Source organism: Erpetoichthys calabaricus, chromosome 4, assembly GCF_900747795.2.
Source record: "Erpetoichthys calabaricus chromosome 4, fErpCal1.3, whole genome shotgun sequence".
NCBI classification, from domain to species: Eukaryota; Metazoa; Chordata; class Cladistia; order Polypteriformes; family Polypteridae; genus Erpetoichthys; species Erpetoichthys calabaricus.
In genome coordinates, this window is record NC_041397.2 from 66486473 (window position 1) to 66506668 (window position 20196).

The window sequence follows — 20196 nt, forward strand, 5'->3', positions numbered from 1 at the left end:
AATAGTTACACACGTAGAATAAAAGGCAAAAAAAAGGAAAAATGTATCTTCTTTAAACTTTAGCTTTTCTTGAAAGACTTTAGTTATTTCTATTCTTAAAGGTTCTTAATTTCTTCTTCTGTACGCCTTGGCATACGGTGCGGTACTTAAGTAAACAAGTTTTCTTTACTTGTTATTTCTCACATTCAAAGAGCCCGTAGGCCATCGAGCACTGTTACGTGCGGTCACGTTTCTTCTTCTCTACTTAAAGGTTCTTAGCTTCTTCTTCTATACACTTTACGTATGGCACAACACATAAATTAAGTGCTGTTAAGTCCATATTTGCTTCAAACTCAAAAGGCTCGTAAGCCGGTTGGCACAGTGCAAGTGCCCAGGCACGGTGACGTGCGATCACGGTTAAAAACCGTATGCCTCTACACCTTATACAAGGCAAGGCTATCACTAGCTGACTGACTAATAATGTTTACTCCAAGCTGTTAGATATAGTAAGAATATACCACTGCGAACCTATTTACGGGGGTTATAGGAACTTCCCGTTATTTATGCATTGTCATCTAAGAAATATTCATGAATCTTATAGAACAAGGAAAATGGCTCTTACAAGCACTTTAAATAAACAAATAAACAGCTAGTTCCAACAGTATAACTAAAAAGTAAGAAAATCAAAAAGAAAGAACATCTGACTTGACAGTCCCAGTCACAGTGGGCGATATACAGCCTGTTAGTAAAAAGGAGCCCCATTTGCATTTCTTGACACACTTCTGCTGAATGATTCGATGGCTAAAAGTCCTCAATGTTAGCGTGTCAGAGAGAGGATATGCATCATTGTTCATAATGACACTTATTTTTGTTTTAATTTTCTCCTTTGCTGTGTCCTCCAGGGGGTCCAGAGTGTGTCAAATAATTGAGCCTGCACTTTTAACTAGCTTGTTGATTTGGTGGGCCTCTCTTAAAGTGAGGTTACTAGCCCAGCACAGAAAGTCACATTGGCTGCCATAGAGTTTTAAAAGATGTGAAGGATGTCACTACCCACATTAAAGGAATATAGTCTATAGCTAAGGAAAAGATAGCCTGTTCTGCCCTTTCTTATATGGTGTGGCAAAAGTCAATAACCACTTCCTTGGTTTTGCTGATGTTAAGTTGTAGACAATTCTTTCTGCACCATGAAACAAACCTATGCACCTAACTTCTGTACTTTGACTCATTCCCTTTATAAGTACATCAATAAGTGCAGAATCAGCTGAGAATTTCTGGAAGTGACATTACTGGGTGTTCGGTTTAGTCTGGGGTGTACAAAGTGGTACTCCAGTGTTGCTCACGTCCATAATCAAAAAGATAGTCTTGCCAACTACAGTCTTGCAGACAGACTGAAGACAGCATCGTCTCATCCACCTTACCCCTTAACAGGGATGGCTGGATGGTAGTGAAGGAGTTGAAAAACATAATCCTTAAAGTTCTGCCAGCTTTGTCCAGGGGAGAGTAAGCCCCATGGAGCAAATAGATGATTGTATTCTCCACTCCAATCTTTCACTGACAGGCAAACTGCAGTGGGTCTAGGTGGTCTACCACAAGAGGACTAATATATTCCGACTAGCCACTCAAAAGGTCTTCATGATGTGAGACAGAAGTGCCATTGGTCTGTAGTTATTAGGTGAAGAGGTGCCTGCGTTCTTTGGAAGAGGAACAAGCAGTATGTTTTCCACAACAGCACAGCCTTATAGACAAACTGAATAGGCAACAGAAGACACCACAAAGTTGGTCAGAACAGGCCTGAAGAACAAGGACCAACTCCATTTGGACCCACCGCTTTTACATTGTGTAGTTTCCTCAGGTGTCTTCTTACCTGGTCTTCAGTTGCAGTTTATAATAAAGTTTAGTTTTTTTTTTTTTTTAAAGTTTGTTTATGTATTGTTTTCTCTTTGCAGGACAATTTTTATCATTCCATATATCATCCTGGGGATTTATAATTTTCTTGTGTAGTGAGATTTAAAAAAAAAAAAAAAAATGTTTTTTTTTTTCTTTACATTTTGTGATCATTTGTGCTATGACTTGAGCACACAATGCATTTCTTCTCCAGATAAACATGTTTTGACAGAATAAGATCTGGCCTTCACTTGCATATGTAGAAGATGTTCTTTCAGTAAGGCACAGTCCTTATATATTTTATTTGAAAATAGTAAATAATGAAAAGCTTTAAATTTTTACCGCTTCAAAACAATAAAAAACTCTATAAATTGGTCGCTAGCAATTCATAACTTTCTTTCCCAAACATCTGGACATGCATTCTGTGCCGTCTTTGTGGCGTTTGGAAGTATAGTTAGGTCCATAAATATTTGGACAGAGACAACGTTTTTCTAATTTTGGTTCTGTACATTACCACAATGAATTTTAAATGAAACAACTCAGATGCAGTTGAAGTGCAGACTTTCAGCTTTAATTCAGTGGGGTGAACAAAACGATTGCATAAAAATGTGAGGCAACTAAAGCATTTTTTTTTTTAACACAGTCCCTTCATTTCAGAGGCTCAAAAGTAATTGGACAAATTAAATAACTGGAAATAAAATGTTCATTTCTAATACTTGGTTGAAAACCTTTTGCTGGCAATGACAGCCTGAAGTCTTGAACTCATGGACATCACCAGATGTTGGGTTTCCACCTTTTTAATGCTCTGCCAGGCCTTTACTGCAGCAGCTTTCAGTTGCTGTTTGTTTGTGGGCCTTTTTGTCTGAAGTTTAGTCTTCAACAAGTGAAATGCATGCTCAATTGGGTTAAGATCAGGTGACTGACTTGGCCATTCAAGAATTTTCCACTTCTTTGCTTTAATAAACTCCTGGGTTGCTTTGGCTGTATGTTTTGGGTCATTGTCCATCTGTATCATGAAACGCCGCCCAATCAATTTGACTGCATTTAGCTGGATTTGTGCAGACAGTATGTCTCTGAACACCTCAGAATTCATTCGGCTGCTTCTGTCCTGTGTCACATCATCAATGAACACTAGTGTCCCAGTGCCACTGGCAGCCATGCACGCCCAAGCCATCACACTGCCTCCACCGTGTTTTACAGATGATGTGGTATGCTTTGGATAATGAGCTGTTCCACGCCTTCTCCATACTTCTTTCTTGCCATCATTCTTGTAGAGGTTGATCTTGGTTTCATCTGTCCAAAGAATGTTTTTCCAGAACTGTGCTGGCTTTTTTAGATGTTCTTTAGCGAAGTCCAATCTAGCCTTTTCTATTCTTGAGGCTTATGAGTGGCTTGCACCTTGCAGTGCACCCTCTGTATTTACTTTCATGCAGTCTTCTCTTTATGGTAGACTTGGATATCAATACGCCTACCCCCATGGAAATGATTCTGCGATCATCCACCACTGTTGTCTTCCATGGACGTCCAGGTCTTTTTGCGTTGCGGAGTTCACCAGTGCTTGCTTTCTTTCTCAGGATGTACCAAACTGTAGATTTTGCCACTCATAATATTGTAGCAATTTCTCGGATGGGTTTTTTCTGTTTAAGGATGGCTTCTTTCACCTGCATGGAGAGCTCCTTGGACCACATGTTGTCTGTTCACAGCAAAATCTTCCACATGCAAGCACCACACCTCAAACCAACTCCAGGCCTTTTATCTGCTTAATTGATAATGACATAACAACAGACTTGCCCACACCTGCCCATGAAATAGCCTTTGAGTCAATTGTCCAATTACTTTTGAGCCCCTGAAATGAAGCGATTGTGTTAAAAAAATGCTTTAGTTGCCTCACATTTTTATGCAATCGTTTTGTTCACCCCTCTGAATTAAAGCTGAAAGTCTGCACTTCAACTAAAATTCATTGTGGTAATGTACAGAACCAAAATTAGAAAAAAGTTGTCTGTCCAGATATTTATGGACCTAACTGTATATCACAACACTTTTAACAAAAAAAACACAAACAACAACATTCAAAGTGCACTTTTTTGCTTTAAAGAAAAAGTACTCCGAGTTTACAACTTTATTGTGCTACAATTTCTTCCATTACATAGTTCCTTCATCAGATGTATAAATTCGGAAAGAGCGATACTTGGCCACAATATGGACATCTACTATTTGTGCTTTCAGTAAAGTATGATCATAATGTAGTCATTTACTTGGCCACAGTAAAAATTTACTTTTTGCTACTTCATAACAATTAAAACAGACATGGTAGCCAGTAGACCTTTCGTAACTGTATTTTTTGGGTTATCGCCGATACACTGTGCATTACTTTTATATTGTTTGGAGGCCTATTTCAACATTTACACATTCTACTTTTCTGGTAAAAGTGATTGAAATTTTGCAACTTCATGTTATTTATATAAATTACAGCACAGTATTTCTTCAAGCTTAAATAATCTGCAATAGAATATGTATACCAAGTATGAAGAATTTGTCCTTCGTTGAATCAAAGTAGCAGAAATTGGGCAAAATTAAAGCCATTGTAAACTAAAATGTTTAATAAGTGTATTAATTTCACTGGAATACATTATCTGTGCAAAGTCTGGTAGATTTTTAATCTGTTTACTGTGTTATAAAGCTGGTCTAAAAAGTGAACACACAGTTTATATATGTTCATGTCAAACTGAAAACACTGTTGCAGCAAACTTGGGAGTATAAATATCTGATCCATCAGTCTACTGGACTTTCGGTACTCACCCAGGATATTTTCTGCCAGTGTTTCTAACCTCTTCACCACTGCCTTTTCTGAATGCATTGTACATAAAACAGCACAGTTAACTCCCCTGTAAATTTTCACACACCGATTTTTTAATTTTTCTAATGGATGGGCCATAAAACCCCAAATGTGGGCAATGGAAGGTATGCCAGTGGCGTGGACATTTTTCTTGTCATGCAATTAACACTTTTTCCTTCATGTTCACACCATATTTTGAGTTCTATTGCCACACTACATAGCCAAAGTACCCCATTCTTCTCTAGCTCATCTCCTCTCCTGTTGGTGCTGCTATTAGACCTTCTTGCTCTCTTATTTTGATCTCATCCTGCCCCTCATTATTTGCTTTAACATTCTCTTCTTCCATCTCCATTCCACCTATAATGTCCTCAAAGTGTTTCCTCCATCTTCTCAGTTGGTCCCCTGGTCTCCAAACTGAATCCCTTCTTTACCCTTGCAAAACACAAATTTTAAGCTAGAACCATTTTTCCTCTGACTTTTGAGTACTCTCCCCCAAACGCATCCCCGCTGGAACCAACTCCCCTTGTCCTCTATGATGCGCTCTTCTTAGTCATGCACACTACTTATCTTTGCTTCTTCTTGTAAACCTCTACTGATGCTCTTCTTTGCAGGATTCTTTTTCTTGCATCAATGCTTCTTCTTGCCATATGTTCACAACAAACCTCACTCATATTTTTCCCTATTTGCCACTGTTATGCCTCCCAATAGTCCCCACTTTTCTTCAACATTACTTTTCCTCAAGCTCCATACATATTATGGCAACTTTTCCTGTGCTAGTTCCTTAATCTTTCTTTACGTGTTTAACAAAGATTTTTTAACTTGCATCTCCCCTAATCACCGTGCTCTCAAAAGAGAAATGTTTTGTTCATTTGCCTCTTCAGGTGGTGCACAGGCACGACCTAAAGATGTATTAAAATCTTCACATAGAATATGACGAAAACATAAATTCATTATATTGTTTTGAAGCTGAGCTCTTCTAAAGAGACACCAGTATAAACATCATTTGGGAAGAGGGAAAAGAAATTTTACTCTAGGTTTGATAATTCAGACATTTAAAAAAAAAAAATATATCTTAAGAGCAATATCAGAGGACATTAATTACACAATTATTTACTCATCTAAAAATACAGTGTTTGGTGTACCACTTAGTGTAAGGATTACATTTATAAATCTGTACGGGTAAGGTTAAAATTACTTTGCTTAAATGAATGGCATCCTATAATCCCTACCCCCAACTCCACCTCTGAAGCTGACCTATTGATTTCCATCTTTTTTGTAACTAATCACTTTCATTGCACATACTATCATATCAGTTTGTTCAAGACCAGTACTCCTCTTGGGAAAAGAAAGGCTTACAACCGCTTGAAACAGGAAATCATTCTTGGGCACAGGGGCATTTGTAGCTGCTGGCAATGTTGCAAGATAACTAAAAAAGCTTCAGGGTAAAGGAAGATTGTTCCCAGCTAGCCCTGCCTAACTTCTCAAACAAGAAAGAGAAATGCTAAAATAAAAATACAGTTCCATAGTAAAAGTACTGACAAGAGGGTCGGTAAAAGCACATTAACTAAGCAAAATGTTGGGCATCAAAATAGTGAAAGACAGAAAAATCCAAAATTATACACACACAGATCAATAAAGACTCTCCGATTAGTCTATTAAATTGTTCAGAGTGATGACCAGGATAAATAAAGCATGTAACAATATGGTGACATGACGGTTCATGGCAGCTGCTGCACTCAGCCTAGATGTAGGGGTATGAAGTGGCCACTTTATAACAGTTAATAAAGAGTAATATCTACCACCCAATCTGTCTGCTTTAAATAAAGGCAAGCCGGTGGATGGAAAAAGTGGAGTAAATAGGAGATACTAGAGCACTGCTACCACCTGCTGGTCACTGTCCATCTATGGACCACTTCTGAAATGAGGAGAAGAGCGAAATGAGAAACACAAGCATTTTTATTTAAAGACACCACAAACTATGTTTATTTTCCCCCTCTATGACCGCTACACAAACAAAACCCTAGGAAAGTGCTCCAGAAATATCATGCAATAAATAGTCTTTTATTCAAACATAAACCTACTTGATGGGGTGGAGGGAAATAAGTGTTTTTCTAGGAGAGTGCAATTTATAAAAAAAAATTTAAAAAAGATCAAACATTACAACTCTTTTTGTGAACACATTTAAAATATTAGGTTTCAGACAGACAAGGGGTTAATTTTTTATATATGGCTTTACCATTACACTGCTAAAAATCTAAACACAGTTCTGTTCACAATGTACTCAGTCCCTGTATTAAACTTTTTTTACAGCACTTAGAAATTATTTTTTGGATGTGCCCAGTTTAACCCTGTAACACAAATTTAAAAAAAAATAATAATAATAATAGATGTGCGAGGTGAAAACAAAAAGTGGGTCAGGCATCTACCCAGAACAACTGCCTGTCAAAGTCATCCAATATGAAAGTTTTCAAAAACTTACAGTTAAAACCCATTACAATTTTCCTCATATATTTTAAATAATAAAAAGCTGCATACTAATAAAATTGGACTAGAGTGTAATTAATCAAACTTGTGTAATTGGGTAGCAAGTAGGCTTTGTAAAAGGGGCACATTAACATTTATATTGTTTAGTTTGTCCTTACAAAGCAGAAACATTAAAAGTCAGAAAAACACACCGACTTAAAAAACTCTACTAGTTAACATCATAAGAATTTTGCTGAAATCCTAATACAGCTTCATGTTCCCCAACTACTAACACATATTCTCTAAACAGTTTAAGATAAAGATTTCTAATTAGACTGAATGGTACCACCAAAGAAGAATCAGCAAATGCCAGTACAGTTCTGCAAATACCACAACTTTAAAAATTAGTGAAGCATCTTCTGTTCAATGCGACAGAATTTCAGAACCACAGATCAAGAAGGACTCCCATATTATTAGTCACAAAAATACTCGGCAAAAAGTTGCATTTCGCTATAGTGTTGTAGGTTAACCAAATGCATTCCATAAAGTAACATAAGACACGATTCCTTTAATTACAGAAAATTTGTGCAGCTACATTCTGCTTGACAACTTCTCTACTAGCTATGGAGCTACCAAACCACACATGGAATGGAATTTTAGAAAATCATAGCAATAGCCATATGCTATTTCTTAAAAATTAATCTTAACAGCAGTTAGTTTCCCCTGATTATTTAGGTGGGTTAAAAGTTTAAATTAATAATGACACGGACAATTTGCCTTAACCAAGGCTGTATAAAGGGTACATTTAAAAATTTTAGCCAGATAAAAAAAGAAAGACACACCTCAAATCAGTCCTGAATGTTTTGTGCATTTCTTAACCACCTTTTATTAACCTTCACCTTCATCATCATCATCATCATAAAGTACCCACCATCACAACAAAATCAGACAAGTTGTTAAACTTGATTCTACAGCTTACTTTTGGATCCAATTTAAATTTGAGAGTGAATTTAGGTTTTGACTGTAACTGGATTTTTATATTGTTTATATGTTTTATATTATTGTTTGCATAAATAAGCATCAAATAATCTGAAAATTTAAAAAAGTTTTGTAGCCTCAAGGGAGGAGTCCAAACAAACAGGCCTAAACTGTCGCTGCCATGGTTTTACGAGACTTCTGTCCCCAACTTGGTTTTCGAATTTGTTTTTAAATGGTTTCTTATGTTTCAATTTAGAAAAACATAACTGAAATAATTCCTTTTTGTGTTTAACTGTTTGTTAATTTAGTTATTTATATTGCATTTTGGGAGATAGAGTCTCTCCATACTGTTTAAATAAAGGATTTGAATTTATTTATTTTAACTCTCCCCCAAATCCAAAGCAAATCACTGGGGCACTGAGAAAGTTTGTGTCTTCGGTTCCTTTTTTCGTTCTTCTTTGTCAAGTTGTTTTTTGTGGTTTTGTAGGAGTTTAGGAATCCAGCATGTTTTGCCTTATGTATTTTGAGGCCTTTGTTTTTGGACTCATTTAATTTTGAAAATACGCAAAGTGAAAGTTCTTGGCATTAGTTAACTACAGACAGTAAAAAGAGGAAAAAAATAAAAAATAAATAATGGCATAGGTGCAACAGTAATTTCCACCTACAATTATGTTTAGCGCTGTTAATTCCAACAGCCAAATTGTATGGATGCGAGCCAGGGAAAAAATGTATTTTTTATACTCTAAAAAGGGTTCAATAACAGGCACACTTTCAAAACACCTGAAATGTGCTGCCTTCCGTTATAAATTATATGAAACATGTGGAAGAAAACTTTTTGAAAGAGAGCATTTATTCCAGCAGAAGTCAACAAAAAAAACTTTACCAAAAAGCACTAATCTAAAAATGTATTTTATAGATTGAGAAATGGCACAAGGGTCAATTGGAGTACATTAATAATGAATTTTTGTACTAAAGAAATCAAGAGAAGAAACGGCTTTATTCTCAGTTAGCTTAGGGTAAAGACATTCTTTCCATTTCAAGCCCAACAGAGAATTTTCAAAACAAGTGTATATGTATAGCTTGTCAGTGCCTGGTTCACAGATAACTGGAAACTGAGCAAATCCATAAGCATTAAGAGCAAGGCAGGACACCAGAGAAACTCAGACTTTTAGATCTGAGAAGAGAAACTATAGAACCAACAGAAAAAACATGTAGAAAAATCAGGAATGCAGAGGTAAAACACACACACACACACACACACACACACACACACACACACACACAAAACCGGGCTGAGTAAAGGGGGAAAAACAAACCCTGGTTCATGGACACAATCTAAAAACCACAAACTAAAATTGCTCAGAGTAAAAAAAAAATAAAATAAAATAAAAAAAAAGACCCCCATGGCCACATTTCTGTTCAAGTTACACCGTACAGGTACTTTTTTTGTTTAATGCCCTTATGTTTTTTGATCACATAATACACTCCACAAATGCCTTTTTCCTCAGTTACACAACATCCCAGGACCCTATCCTCAGATTTATGTATTGACACACCTAGAGCACACCAAAAGAATCCTACTGAACAGCACAGACAGCAACTGCCTACATTCCCCATGTATTTCACATTAATAATAAAGATGTGCCGCTGACTTGTGGAGGTCACTGCCTTCTGTGGTAGATTCAGTTGGGCTCGCACAAACTTAGCTGCATATTCTAATGGAAATGGAAACCATGTTGTACTGTCAGAAGCTGCCAGGTCCAGTAAGATTTGTTATAATAAAATCCCAGGATTACAGACCTTATCAGTTAAGGCAACTCCCAAAGTTTTGACAAGCAAAGAAACACCTCAGTAACTTGAGCATATAACTACAATGAAGTAGAATTAGCCAGACACTAGTATCTAGGCAAACCATTAACTACATTTACTTCCACTTCAAAAAATGACAAAACAAGTTAAAATGCCGACACAATGCAATTCACATTTCTCTTTCAAAGTTAGTTTAACATGCATAAAAGACAAAAACTTACACCACATCTTTAAAAAGATTACCCATTTTTTATTTCTTATAATTCTTATTCCCATCACACATTACTACATTTTTTTCACTGCAATCATGACATTTACATGTGACACTGCTGACCAAGTATTAAAATGTTATGAATTAAACAGTCAAGGTAGTTTGTGCATTTGAAAGTAATATGGTGATTTTGCTATGAAACTGTTAAAAAATATTTCAAGAAAGAAAAACAAAAATATATACATAAATGCCTAAAAATCAACAATTTCTGGTCTTTGGCGACATCTGCTGGTAAGCAAATAAAAAAAGGATTGATCAAACAGTATTTGAAAGAAGTCAAATGTTCAAATGATGGAGAGAAATGTAAATTTAAAAGTCACAAAGATTACATATTAAAATTCAACTTACCACTTTTTTAAAATCTTCTTCAGCCTCATCTAACTGGCCTTGTTTGAGCAGCAAATTTCCTCTCTGTAATCTTGCCTATAAAAATGAAAGACATGAATTTATTATATTCATATGAACATCACTAACACCAACTCAAGCCTGTTGGCTGCACATCATTAAATGAACATATGCAAACAGTATTAACCATGTGCAAATGTGGAGACTTTTAGAAACATTATGGCTGATGAACACAAACTCATAGGAGAAGAAAGGTACAGACCTTATCTGCCTTTGATTAATTTGGGAAATGCAGGATCGCTGGAAAATAAAATGAATGAGTTCTCAGAGTTCAGCGCTGATCAGGAACCTAGGTGAACGGAAATACAACAGCCTCGTGTGCTTCACAGAGATGTGGCTTAGAGCAGAAACACCAGACTCTGCAGTTGCGATGGATGAATTTAAAATTGTGCAGGCAGACAGAAGCAGATTTGGAAGTGGCATGATAAAAGGCAGCAGGCTTGCAGTTTGTGAATGAAAAAGGGTGCCACCCTGGACACATTACTATTAAAACATTGGTATGAAACCTGAATATTAAGCTGCATGTGGTGGGCTTATGACCTCATTATATGCTGAGAGAGGTTTCACATGCCATTGTGCTAGCAGTTTACATGCCCACCTCGGCAGACACGACAATCACAACAGACACAGTATATTCTGTAATTAACACATTTACTACTTGTCATCCCAGTGCTTTCATTACAACATCTGGGGACTTTAGCCAGTTTCACTGTCCTCCATGCTCACCAATTTTTACCAGTTTGTGAACTGCACAACAAGAGAAAACAGGACACTGGAAAGGTTGTAAGCCAATGTTAAGAGTCATAACTCAGTTGCTTTGCCACCTTTTGGCAAATCAGACCATAATTTGGTTCAGCTCATAAGCTGCCAACCACCACCAGGACCATATAGAAACAGACAGCAAAGGCTGTGGAGTCTCGGAAGGATGTCCTTGAAAATACTGACCGAGACATACTTTGTGAGTCACATGGCCAGGATACTGAGGGACTCAGCCACTGGATCACAGACTATATCAAGTTCCGTGTGGACAACATAATCCCCAAAAAGACAGTGCACAGTTTCCTCAACAACAAATCATGGATCACAAAAGACTTAAGCCCTATTAAATAAAAAGGAGACAGCCTTCAGGTCTGGAGATGAAGATGAAATAAAGCTGGTACAGTCAGAATCCTGAACGTGAAAGCCCACTAAGACAAACTTGAGCACACGTTACAAGAAAACAACATGAAGCTAGTATGGAATGGGATGAGGACTATCGCTGGCTACAAGCAGGCAGTAAAATATGATGGGGAATGGAACAAGAGCAGAGCAAATGAACTGAACCAGTTCTTGAACAAGTTTGACTCATTCTAGTCCGTACAGCCCTCCCACTAGCCCTCTGTGAGAGATCAGAGGAAGTTCTAGAATCCCAACTGCACGACTTTCCTCCCCAGTGACATCACACCTGCCATCTCCGGCTCTTCACCACTCTCTGGACTTTGCGTCTCTGCAGATGAAGTAAGGAGAGACCAGAGAAAACTCTGCATAAACAAGGCTTCAGGGCCGGATGGAATCAGTCCCAGGATGCTGAAAACATGTGCTAACCAGCTCTGTGGGGTCCTACAACACCTGTTCTCCCATTCCCTGAATATACAGAAGGCTCCCCAGCTATGGATAACACCCTGTGTGGAAGTGGTGCAGAGCTACAAGTACCTAGGGTTCCATCTACAAAAAAGCTGACTTGTCTAACAACACAATGGTGCTGTATAAGGGCCAGAGCAGACGGCACTTGCTAACGAGACTCGGGTCTTTTGAGGTGTGCGGCAAACTACTGGAAATATTCTATCACTCCATAGTAGCGAGAGTGGTGTTCTACGTTGTGGTCTCCTGGGGAAGCAACCTGAACACAAAAGAAGCACAATGGCGGAATAAACTTATCAGTAAAGCCTGCACCATCACAGGACAAACTCTGCACACACTGGAAGCTGTTGTGGAAAAAGAGGATGGTGGCAAAATTGGTTGCCATCATGACAACTCCCCTCCATGAGTCGCTCTCTTGGAGCACTTTTAGCCACAGGCTCATTCCAGTACAGTATGCTAAGAAGCACCTCTGGGCATTGTTTCTGCCTACCACTGTCAGGCCAATTAATGCTTCCTCCCAGGGCATTCATTAAGTTTATTTTGAAATATCTTAGCAATATACATTTACTTAGTTTTACTTACATATTGATTGATTGACTGACTGACTATTACAGGTGCTGGTCATAAAATTAGAATATCATGACAAAGTTGATTTATTTCAGTAATTCCATTCAAAAAGTGAAACTTGTATATTAGATTCATTCATTACACACAGGCTGATGTATTTCAAATGTTTATTTCTTTTAATGTTGATGATTATAACTGACAACTAATGAAAGTCCCAAATTCAAATCAAAGGATTTTTTTTAATACAATAAGTCTCTCTATTTTACCGACAGAAAAATACCAAACTTACTTAAAAAAGCCTTCTTTTCCCCCCTTCTAAAGGCTAACCTGCTGGGACGGTAGCAGCTGGTAATAAAGAGGTTAAACACATGCGCAGTGTGCAATCAACTGAAAATAACTGAACAAAAAAAAAATTAGAGGTATGTATTTAATCTTGTATGTGCCAAGGGCTCAACTGCACAGCTAATCAGAAAAGTGTGCAATCCAGGAACAGACACATGATTAAATCGAGTGTCAGTTTAGTTTTAGTCCAGTTATTTGCTACAGATATGTTAAAACAGTGTGAACAGGTAGCACAGCAGCTAGTTTCCATAATTTGAATCTTCAGAGATGCACCTCGAGGATAGAAAAAGTGGATGAAGGTTATTTACTTCACAGCACATTAAGAACTAAAAGTATTTTCTTAATTAAGAAGTAGTTGACCACTATATTTAAATTTAAAATAAGCTTATTAGAATTTATGTTCTACTCTACACAACTCTAAAACAGACATCCTAAGAAATAAATGCCTAAAATAAGAAGCACTAAAACCTGCATAATAAAATAAATAGCACGGAATCCTGCTTTATGTTAGCATCTTGATCTGGAATGGAGTAGTAATGAATGCTGCAATATTCTCTTTTCTTTTGGTTCAAGGAAATACATTTATTTTGATTAGAAATGTGTGTCTTATATTGTTACTAGAAGGAAAATGCAAAAGTAACACTGTAACAAGAAATATTTTACAGTAAGTAACATTTACTTTTGTAATTAATAATTTTTAAAAGTAATGTTTCCATATACAGTGGAACCTCGGTTCACGAATGTCTCGGTACACGTACAAATCGGTTTACGACCAAAAAGTTCGCCAAACTTTTGCCTCGGTTCACGACCACACACTCGGTATACGAACAAGCCAGTTTCCCTTTTGGTTTGTGTGCGCTGATGATTTCCGCATGTGTTGCATTGTTCTCGGTCAGACGTGCGTGCGTGTTTTCGCTGTGAACTCTTTGTGCTCTATTTCATTTCCCTTCCAGTTCGTATGCGCCGATTACTGTATTTAAGCACGTGTTCAGCCTCTCCCTGTTCATTGTTCTCAGTCAGACGTGCGTGCTTTACCTGTGAACTCTTTGTGCTCTACAGTATTTTGTGTGCTTTTGCAGTTAACCATGGCTTCTAAGCAAGTGAAGAGTGGTGAGAAGAAAGTTTTGCAGAAAATTGAAATCGAAGTAAAGAAAGAAATTATTGAAAAGTATGAGCGTGGCGTTCGTGTTACTGATCTTGCCGCGGAGTACAAGAAGTCAAAATCTACGATTTCGACTATTCTAAAGCAGAAAGAATCTATTAAAGCAGCTGATGTTGCAAAAGGAGTTGCAGCGTTAACCAGGCAGAGGCCTCAAGTGCTGGAAGAGGTGGAAAAACTGTTGCTAGTGTGGCTGAACGAGAAGCAACTTGCAGGGGATAGCGTAAGCGAGGCGATGTTATGCGAGAAAGCCAGGAAGATTCATGGCGATTTGCTGCAAAACTATCCTTCTACGAGTGGCGAAAGTGAAGAATTTAAAGCCAGTAGAGGATGGTTTGAAAGGTTTCGCAAGAGAAGTGGCATTCATAGTGTGGTAAGGCATGGAGAGGCTGCTAGTTCCGACGCTGAAGCTGCGAAAGAATTCGTGAAAAATTTCACAAATTAGTGGAGGACAAAGGCTACATCCCGCAACAAGTCTTCAACTGCGACGAGACCGGATTGTTCTCCACCCAGTTCCTCCTCACTTCATGCCAGAACTCGACTCATGCAAGGTTAGTTTTCTTGGTGGTTTATGGTTAGTTTTTGTATTACGGATTTTTCAAATGTTCATTTTTCAGTTTGTAGCGTGAATGGTTGCAATGTTACTTTTCTCTTTTTTCAAATGTTCATTTTTTCCCTGTGCTTAAAACTCAAAAAAAAAAAAAAAAAAAAGTTTACAGCGATCAGGTAGTAAGGCTATGAGCGTGAACTCCTGCAATGTTACTTTCTTGCTTGCTTGTGGTTGGTTTTTTAAATAAAGTTCGGATTTGTTCAAATGTTCCTGTTTTTTCCACCCGTGCTTAAAACTCATTTAAAAGAAGTGTTTACAGGGATCGAGTTGTAAGGCTATAGCGCAAACTCTTGCAATGTTAGTTGTCTCTGTTGTTCAAGGTTTTCTCAGTATTATTCAATGTTTTCACATTTAGTTTACTATTACGATGTACTTGCTATGGTGTAATTAACTATATTTGTGCTTAAAAATCTTTTAAAAAAATATATTTACATACAGTTCGTACGGTCTGGAACAGATTAATTGTATTTGCATACAATCCTATGGGGGAAATTGCTTCAGTTCACGACCAAATCGGTTTACGACCAGAGTTTTGAGCGAATTATGGTTGTGAACCGAGGTTCCACTGTACTGGTTATTTGTGAACATTTATTTTATGTATCTGGATATGTGGTTTAAAAAAAAAAAAATTCCTTGAACAGTCAGTGTAAATAAACTGGTGTGCTTAAGCAAGCTGCTGAATAAACAGAAAAATCAATACTTTATTTTTCCATCTTCATAGCTTTTGAAGACACAATTATTAATAGAACCAAAGTGTTAAACTAATTTGCATTGTTTAAAAAACACACAACACACACACAGTGCTGCCCTATTCCTGCAGGTGGTACACCAGGAGCAAAGACTGAAAACCCCTGGCTTAAAGATATCACATGACATTTCATTACATATTGTATGTGTCAATATTCTACTGTAGATGTGCTGCATGTGCTTTGATTAATAGGACTACTATTACATAAAGTCATGCAGCAGTAACAGAGACCCAAGATTAGGTCCACTTAATTGCGTTAGGTTTATATTAGTGAAGGGGGGTCCTGATGCAAGCTACTCCATTAACAATGGCTGAAAATATTTAAAATTTACAATGCTTGCTAGCATTTAATGTACAACTCTCAGATTGTTCAAAGAAAAAAAAACTGATACAGTACTTGTAAACTTAATGCAAGCTAAGTAAAATATCATGGAAGTACAACATCCTTGGTTTATTACTTAAGAGCAAAAAGTGCACGATGCCACGGTTTAAAACTCTGTTAGGCACAAAAATCTGCGTTAGACTATAATCTATGAATGTACAATTTGAGTTATGCCCGTAATGAAACAAAAATGTAAAATATCAACTACTGTTATTTAAGGCAAAATGGATCATATCAGACTGCAGACCTCTAAATTAAGCGGAGGAAACAGTGCTAAGAGACATTATATAGGGAGGTTTGACAATTCTTCCACATCACCTTCACATAGTACAAATGTGTCAAGTATCAAGGATTTATTTGAAAGGCACAGTTCTTTGTAGTTTGAGCAGCTAAACAGTCACATTTACAGGGACCTACTGGGCATTACTGAACTGTTAAATATGAGACTATTTGAAAGACATTTTGTAATTAAATCACAATTAAAGATTATTATAGTTTGACAGCCCCAAAACCTCCACACAGAACATAGAAGAGACACTGTTACGTACCGATTTAAAGTCAGGCTTAAGTTCAATCACTTTGCTGAGATCTGGTAGTGCCGATTTTGATTTGCCCATTGCAAGATACACAGTGGCTCTTCTGTAGTAAGCCAGGTAATTTTTTGAATCTAGTTCTGTCAATGGAAAAAATAAATTAATAATTAGAAGGAATTACCCAAGAATACAAGCAACTTAAGTTAGAATTCAATGTTAACCAAAAAGAGAATTAAAAAAAAAAAAAATTGTGCAAAACAGACATGCAGTCTAAAAGACTACTTTACTCATGAGCAGAACTTTTACAGAGTTAAGATGAAACGCACAAGTTGGTGGGGTAGCGTTTTGGAGATTCTGCACATGCATATTTTCTTCAACTACGCTTTAAAAACTAAATTTCCATTCAATTAACCCACTTATCCAGGGTAGGGTCATGAGGAAGCCAGTGACTATGAAGGCAGTGTGGTGCAGTGGTGAAGGCTTTGGACTTCAAACCTTGAGGTTGTGGGTTCAAATCCCACTACGGACACTGTGTGATCATGAACAAGTCACAGGACCTGCCCGTGCTCCAACTGGAAATCCAAAAGAAATGTAACCAATGGCATCATAAACCTTGTAAGTAGCCTTGGATAAAGGCATCAGCTAAATAAGTAAATACAATAAAAATATCCCATCAAGCATCAGGTGCAACGCAGGGAAAAGCCCCTGGACAGGGCGCCAAGTCAATCATTTTAGCAATACACTTAATTGACTTTTCGACTGCACTAACAAATGAGAATTTAAATATAACAATTTGCTTCTATAAAGATGAAGTCAATGGTAATATGCACACCAAATGTTTGACACAAAAAGTAGGTAACAGCCTTACTGAGCAGCTGCCTTCGGCCATGTAGACATTAGGACAGGTACACAAGTCATATGTTCTTGATAAACACACAAAACATTTTATGGGGGTGTATTTCACCCATAAAGCTGTTTGGGCCCTAGTAGCACATTTCACTTGTACAATGAAACTCGGTCAAATGGATTTATCTTGCATCTTAAACAATGATGGATAAAACGCAACTAAGGGTGGTACAGAGCCCTGCAGCATTGGGAGCCAAGCAGAAGTCACCCTATGCAAGAATCCAGTTCATATCTGGACACAACTCCACAAGTATACACTAGCTCATATGCAGCTAATAAACTGTCACCAATTAAGCTAAACACAACTACTTTTTAGGAAGTCACTTGACAGTAGTAATAAATTACAAAAAGTGTCGACCAATAGGATATTTAAATATATAAAAAGATTAACCTTGACAAACCTAGAAACTTTAACTGAGCTGTGCAATATATACCATGGCAGTGTTCTACTAAAAAAAAAAATGTGATTAGTGGGTGGCATGGTGGCAGACCTGGCTTGGGGTTCATTTTAGAGATGTGGTCCTAATAATGTAAAGTGTCTCATTTACATTTCCTGGTCACGGCATATGTGATGGGAAATGAAAGCAAAAAAAAGTTACACTACCGAATTAAAAACACCCCTAAAGGCATCACAAAATGTGCTAATAAATGAATTCAACAGACACAACAATTTGAGGATTTTGAGTCTTTGGTGTTACAAATATTTTAAAATACACAAAAATGTGACCTCGCTTTAATGTAATAAACAAAAATAAAACTGCAAGAATGTATTTGCTTTGAGGGGCAAAGGGGCATTAGGCTACTGCTTAAAGGCAGTGTCAGATTAAAATCTCAAAACATCTCACAACAAATTTTAGGTGGGAGGGATATGTGCCTAAGGCCTGCAATTGCCAACTCTCACCACTCCTCAGTTGTTGGAGCGGTCTCCTGATGTGAATTAAAATTTGATCAAAGAGGACCATAGTGTAAATATTTCTTGATTTTCAAAAAGCTTTCATAAAATGTACCAGAGTCAAGTGATCATACTAATAAAAGTTCAAGGTGTATTGTATAGGTGGAAAAACTTGTTGAGACAAAGGAGGTAAAGGGTTACAAGAAGGATGAAGTTTTTCTTCCTGGAATTAAAGGAAATATTAAAAGTTGGGTTTTGTTATGAATCAATAATAGACCTGCTGCTCTTTTAAAGTTTATACAACAATCTCAATGAAAAAATGTAATGAACTTGTTAATTTAAAGAACTGGTCATGTTTAGCACTAAACTGGTATTATAGTAGAGCAAAATCTTTAAAGATGGTCCAGGATGGAATTCAGACAAGGGCAGATGATGTTTCGCATAAACACACAGAAAGTAAAAACTAGATTACTTAATAGGAAGTCCTAGGCTTTCTAGGACTTGAGTAGCATAGTAAACTAGTCACTCCGCACATCTCGACGGTGTATAGAAGTGATTAAAGAGACCAATACATTGTTAGTTTACATAGATGGTGTGTGGAATACAAGTCAGGAGCAATTACTCTTAAGTGTACACTGCATTTGTGAGGCTTCACCTGGAATAAGTTTAATATTTTTTGTTTAGCAAAGTGAAATTTAAAAAGCAACATGACAGAACTCTACGTTATAAATTGAACTAGTAAAGTAAATCTAATAGAATTTTAAGTAGAACACATTAGCAGAGATGGCAACAGAGATGGCAACCATAAAAGTAAAATTACCAAGTAGTGTAGACAGTAGTACTTTGGGGACTTTCAAAATGTTTATCAATCCCAATATGCTGAACATTTGCAAAATATCAAATAATGCTGAATGACCTATTCTCATAAAATAACTTATCTTTAAAATAAATATTGAAGTCCCTTCCAATTTGAAAATTTTCTTCTCTTTTATGTTAAATGTGACACCCATTTTAAACATCAAAATCAATCTGGACAAGTATGGACATTTCCAGGAGTCACTGGAGGAAAGAATTCTTGAAAGGGTATGATGAACTTCTGGCTTCACACTGTTAATATTTGTAGACACTTATAACCAACATATACCAATGCATATATTAAAATGTACATAGTTTTTTTAAAAAGAAGAAAATATGCTTTAGGCTAGTGGTACACTGCAATCTTTATTTTAAAAAAATAAATAAATATGAATATGTCTTTGAAAGTGAAAGTTAATTTGTAACAATTCTGTACTTTAATCTGTACTCTTCTACACTAAGTAACAATACCTATTATACAACAGTTCAAAAACAAACAAACAAACACCACACACGCTTAGATACAAACCTACAGCTGAATGAAAGTGAGACAAAGCATCTGCTAGCTGTCCAGCAGCAAGTAGTTTCTTTCCCATTTCAAGATGATTTTCAACTTCTGCATTCCTACTGCATTTCACTTCTAAAAAAAAAAAAAAAAAAAAAGAGTTGAAGATGTATTATAATAGTTTTCTGTTCTGAAAAAAAAAAACTAAGATTAAAAGGAGAAAATACAAAGGAATAACTAAACCCAGACATTTTAATAAACAACCACTTTCTAAGGATTAAAATGTGTTAGTAGTGAATGATTAAGGACACCCAGCCACAAAACAAAAGGTTTAAAATATGGTTAGACCCACTGAGCACTTAAACCACACAGAAAAAAAAAATACAATACATTTTAATAACCTGCAGTAAAGTATGTAAAAAGACTACAGATAACTTTGTCCATAGGAGACT

General features: G+C 36.8%; 1 protein-coding gene across 3 annotated transcripts in view; it reads right to left on the bottom strand.

The window, feature by feature from the left end:
- dnajc3a (DnaJ (Hsp40) homolog, subfamily C, member 3a) overlaps positions 1-20196 on the bottom strand; it is a 60558-nt gene that overhangs the window by 25534 nt on the left and 14828 nt on the right. For 2 of the 3 annotated variants that reach the window (XM_028799551.2, XM_028799553.2), the window contains exons 2-4: positions 19769-19879; positions 16602-16726; positions 10569-10643 (exon numbers count right to left, since the gene is read on the bottom strand). In XM_028799551.2, the coding sequence (XP_028655384.2) occupies positions 10569-10643; positions 16602-16726; positions 19769-19879 (311 nt within the window). Of the gene's footprint in view, positions 1-10568; positions 10644-16601; positions 16727-19768; positions 19880-20196 lie in introns of those variants that run through there. The other variant, XM_028799552.2, reaches the window with a different exon arrangement.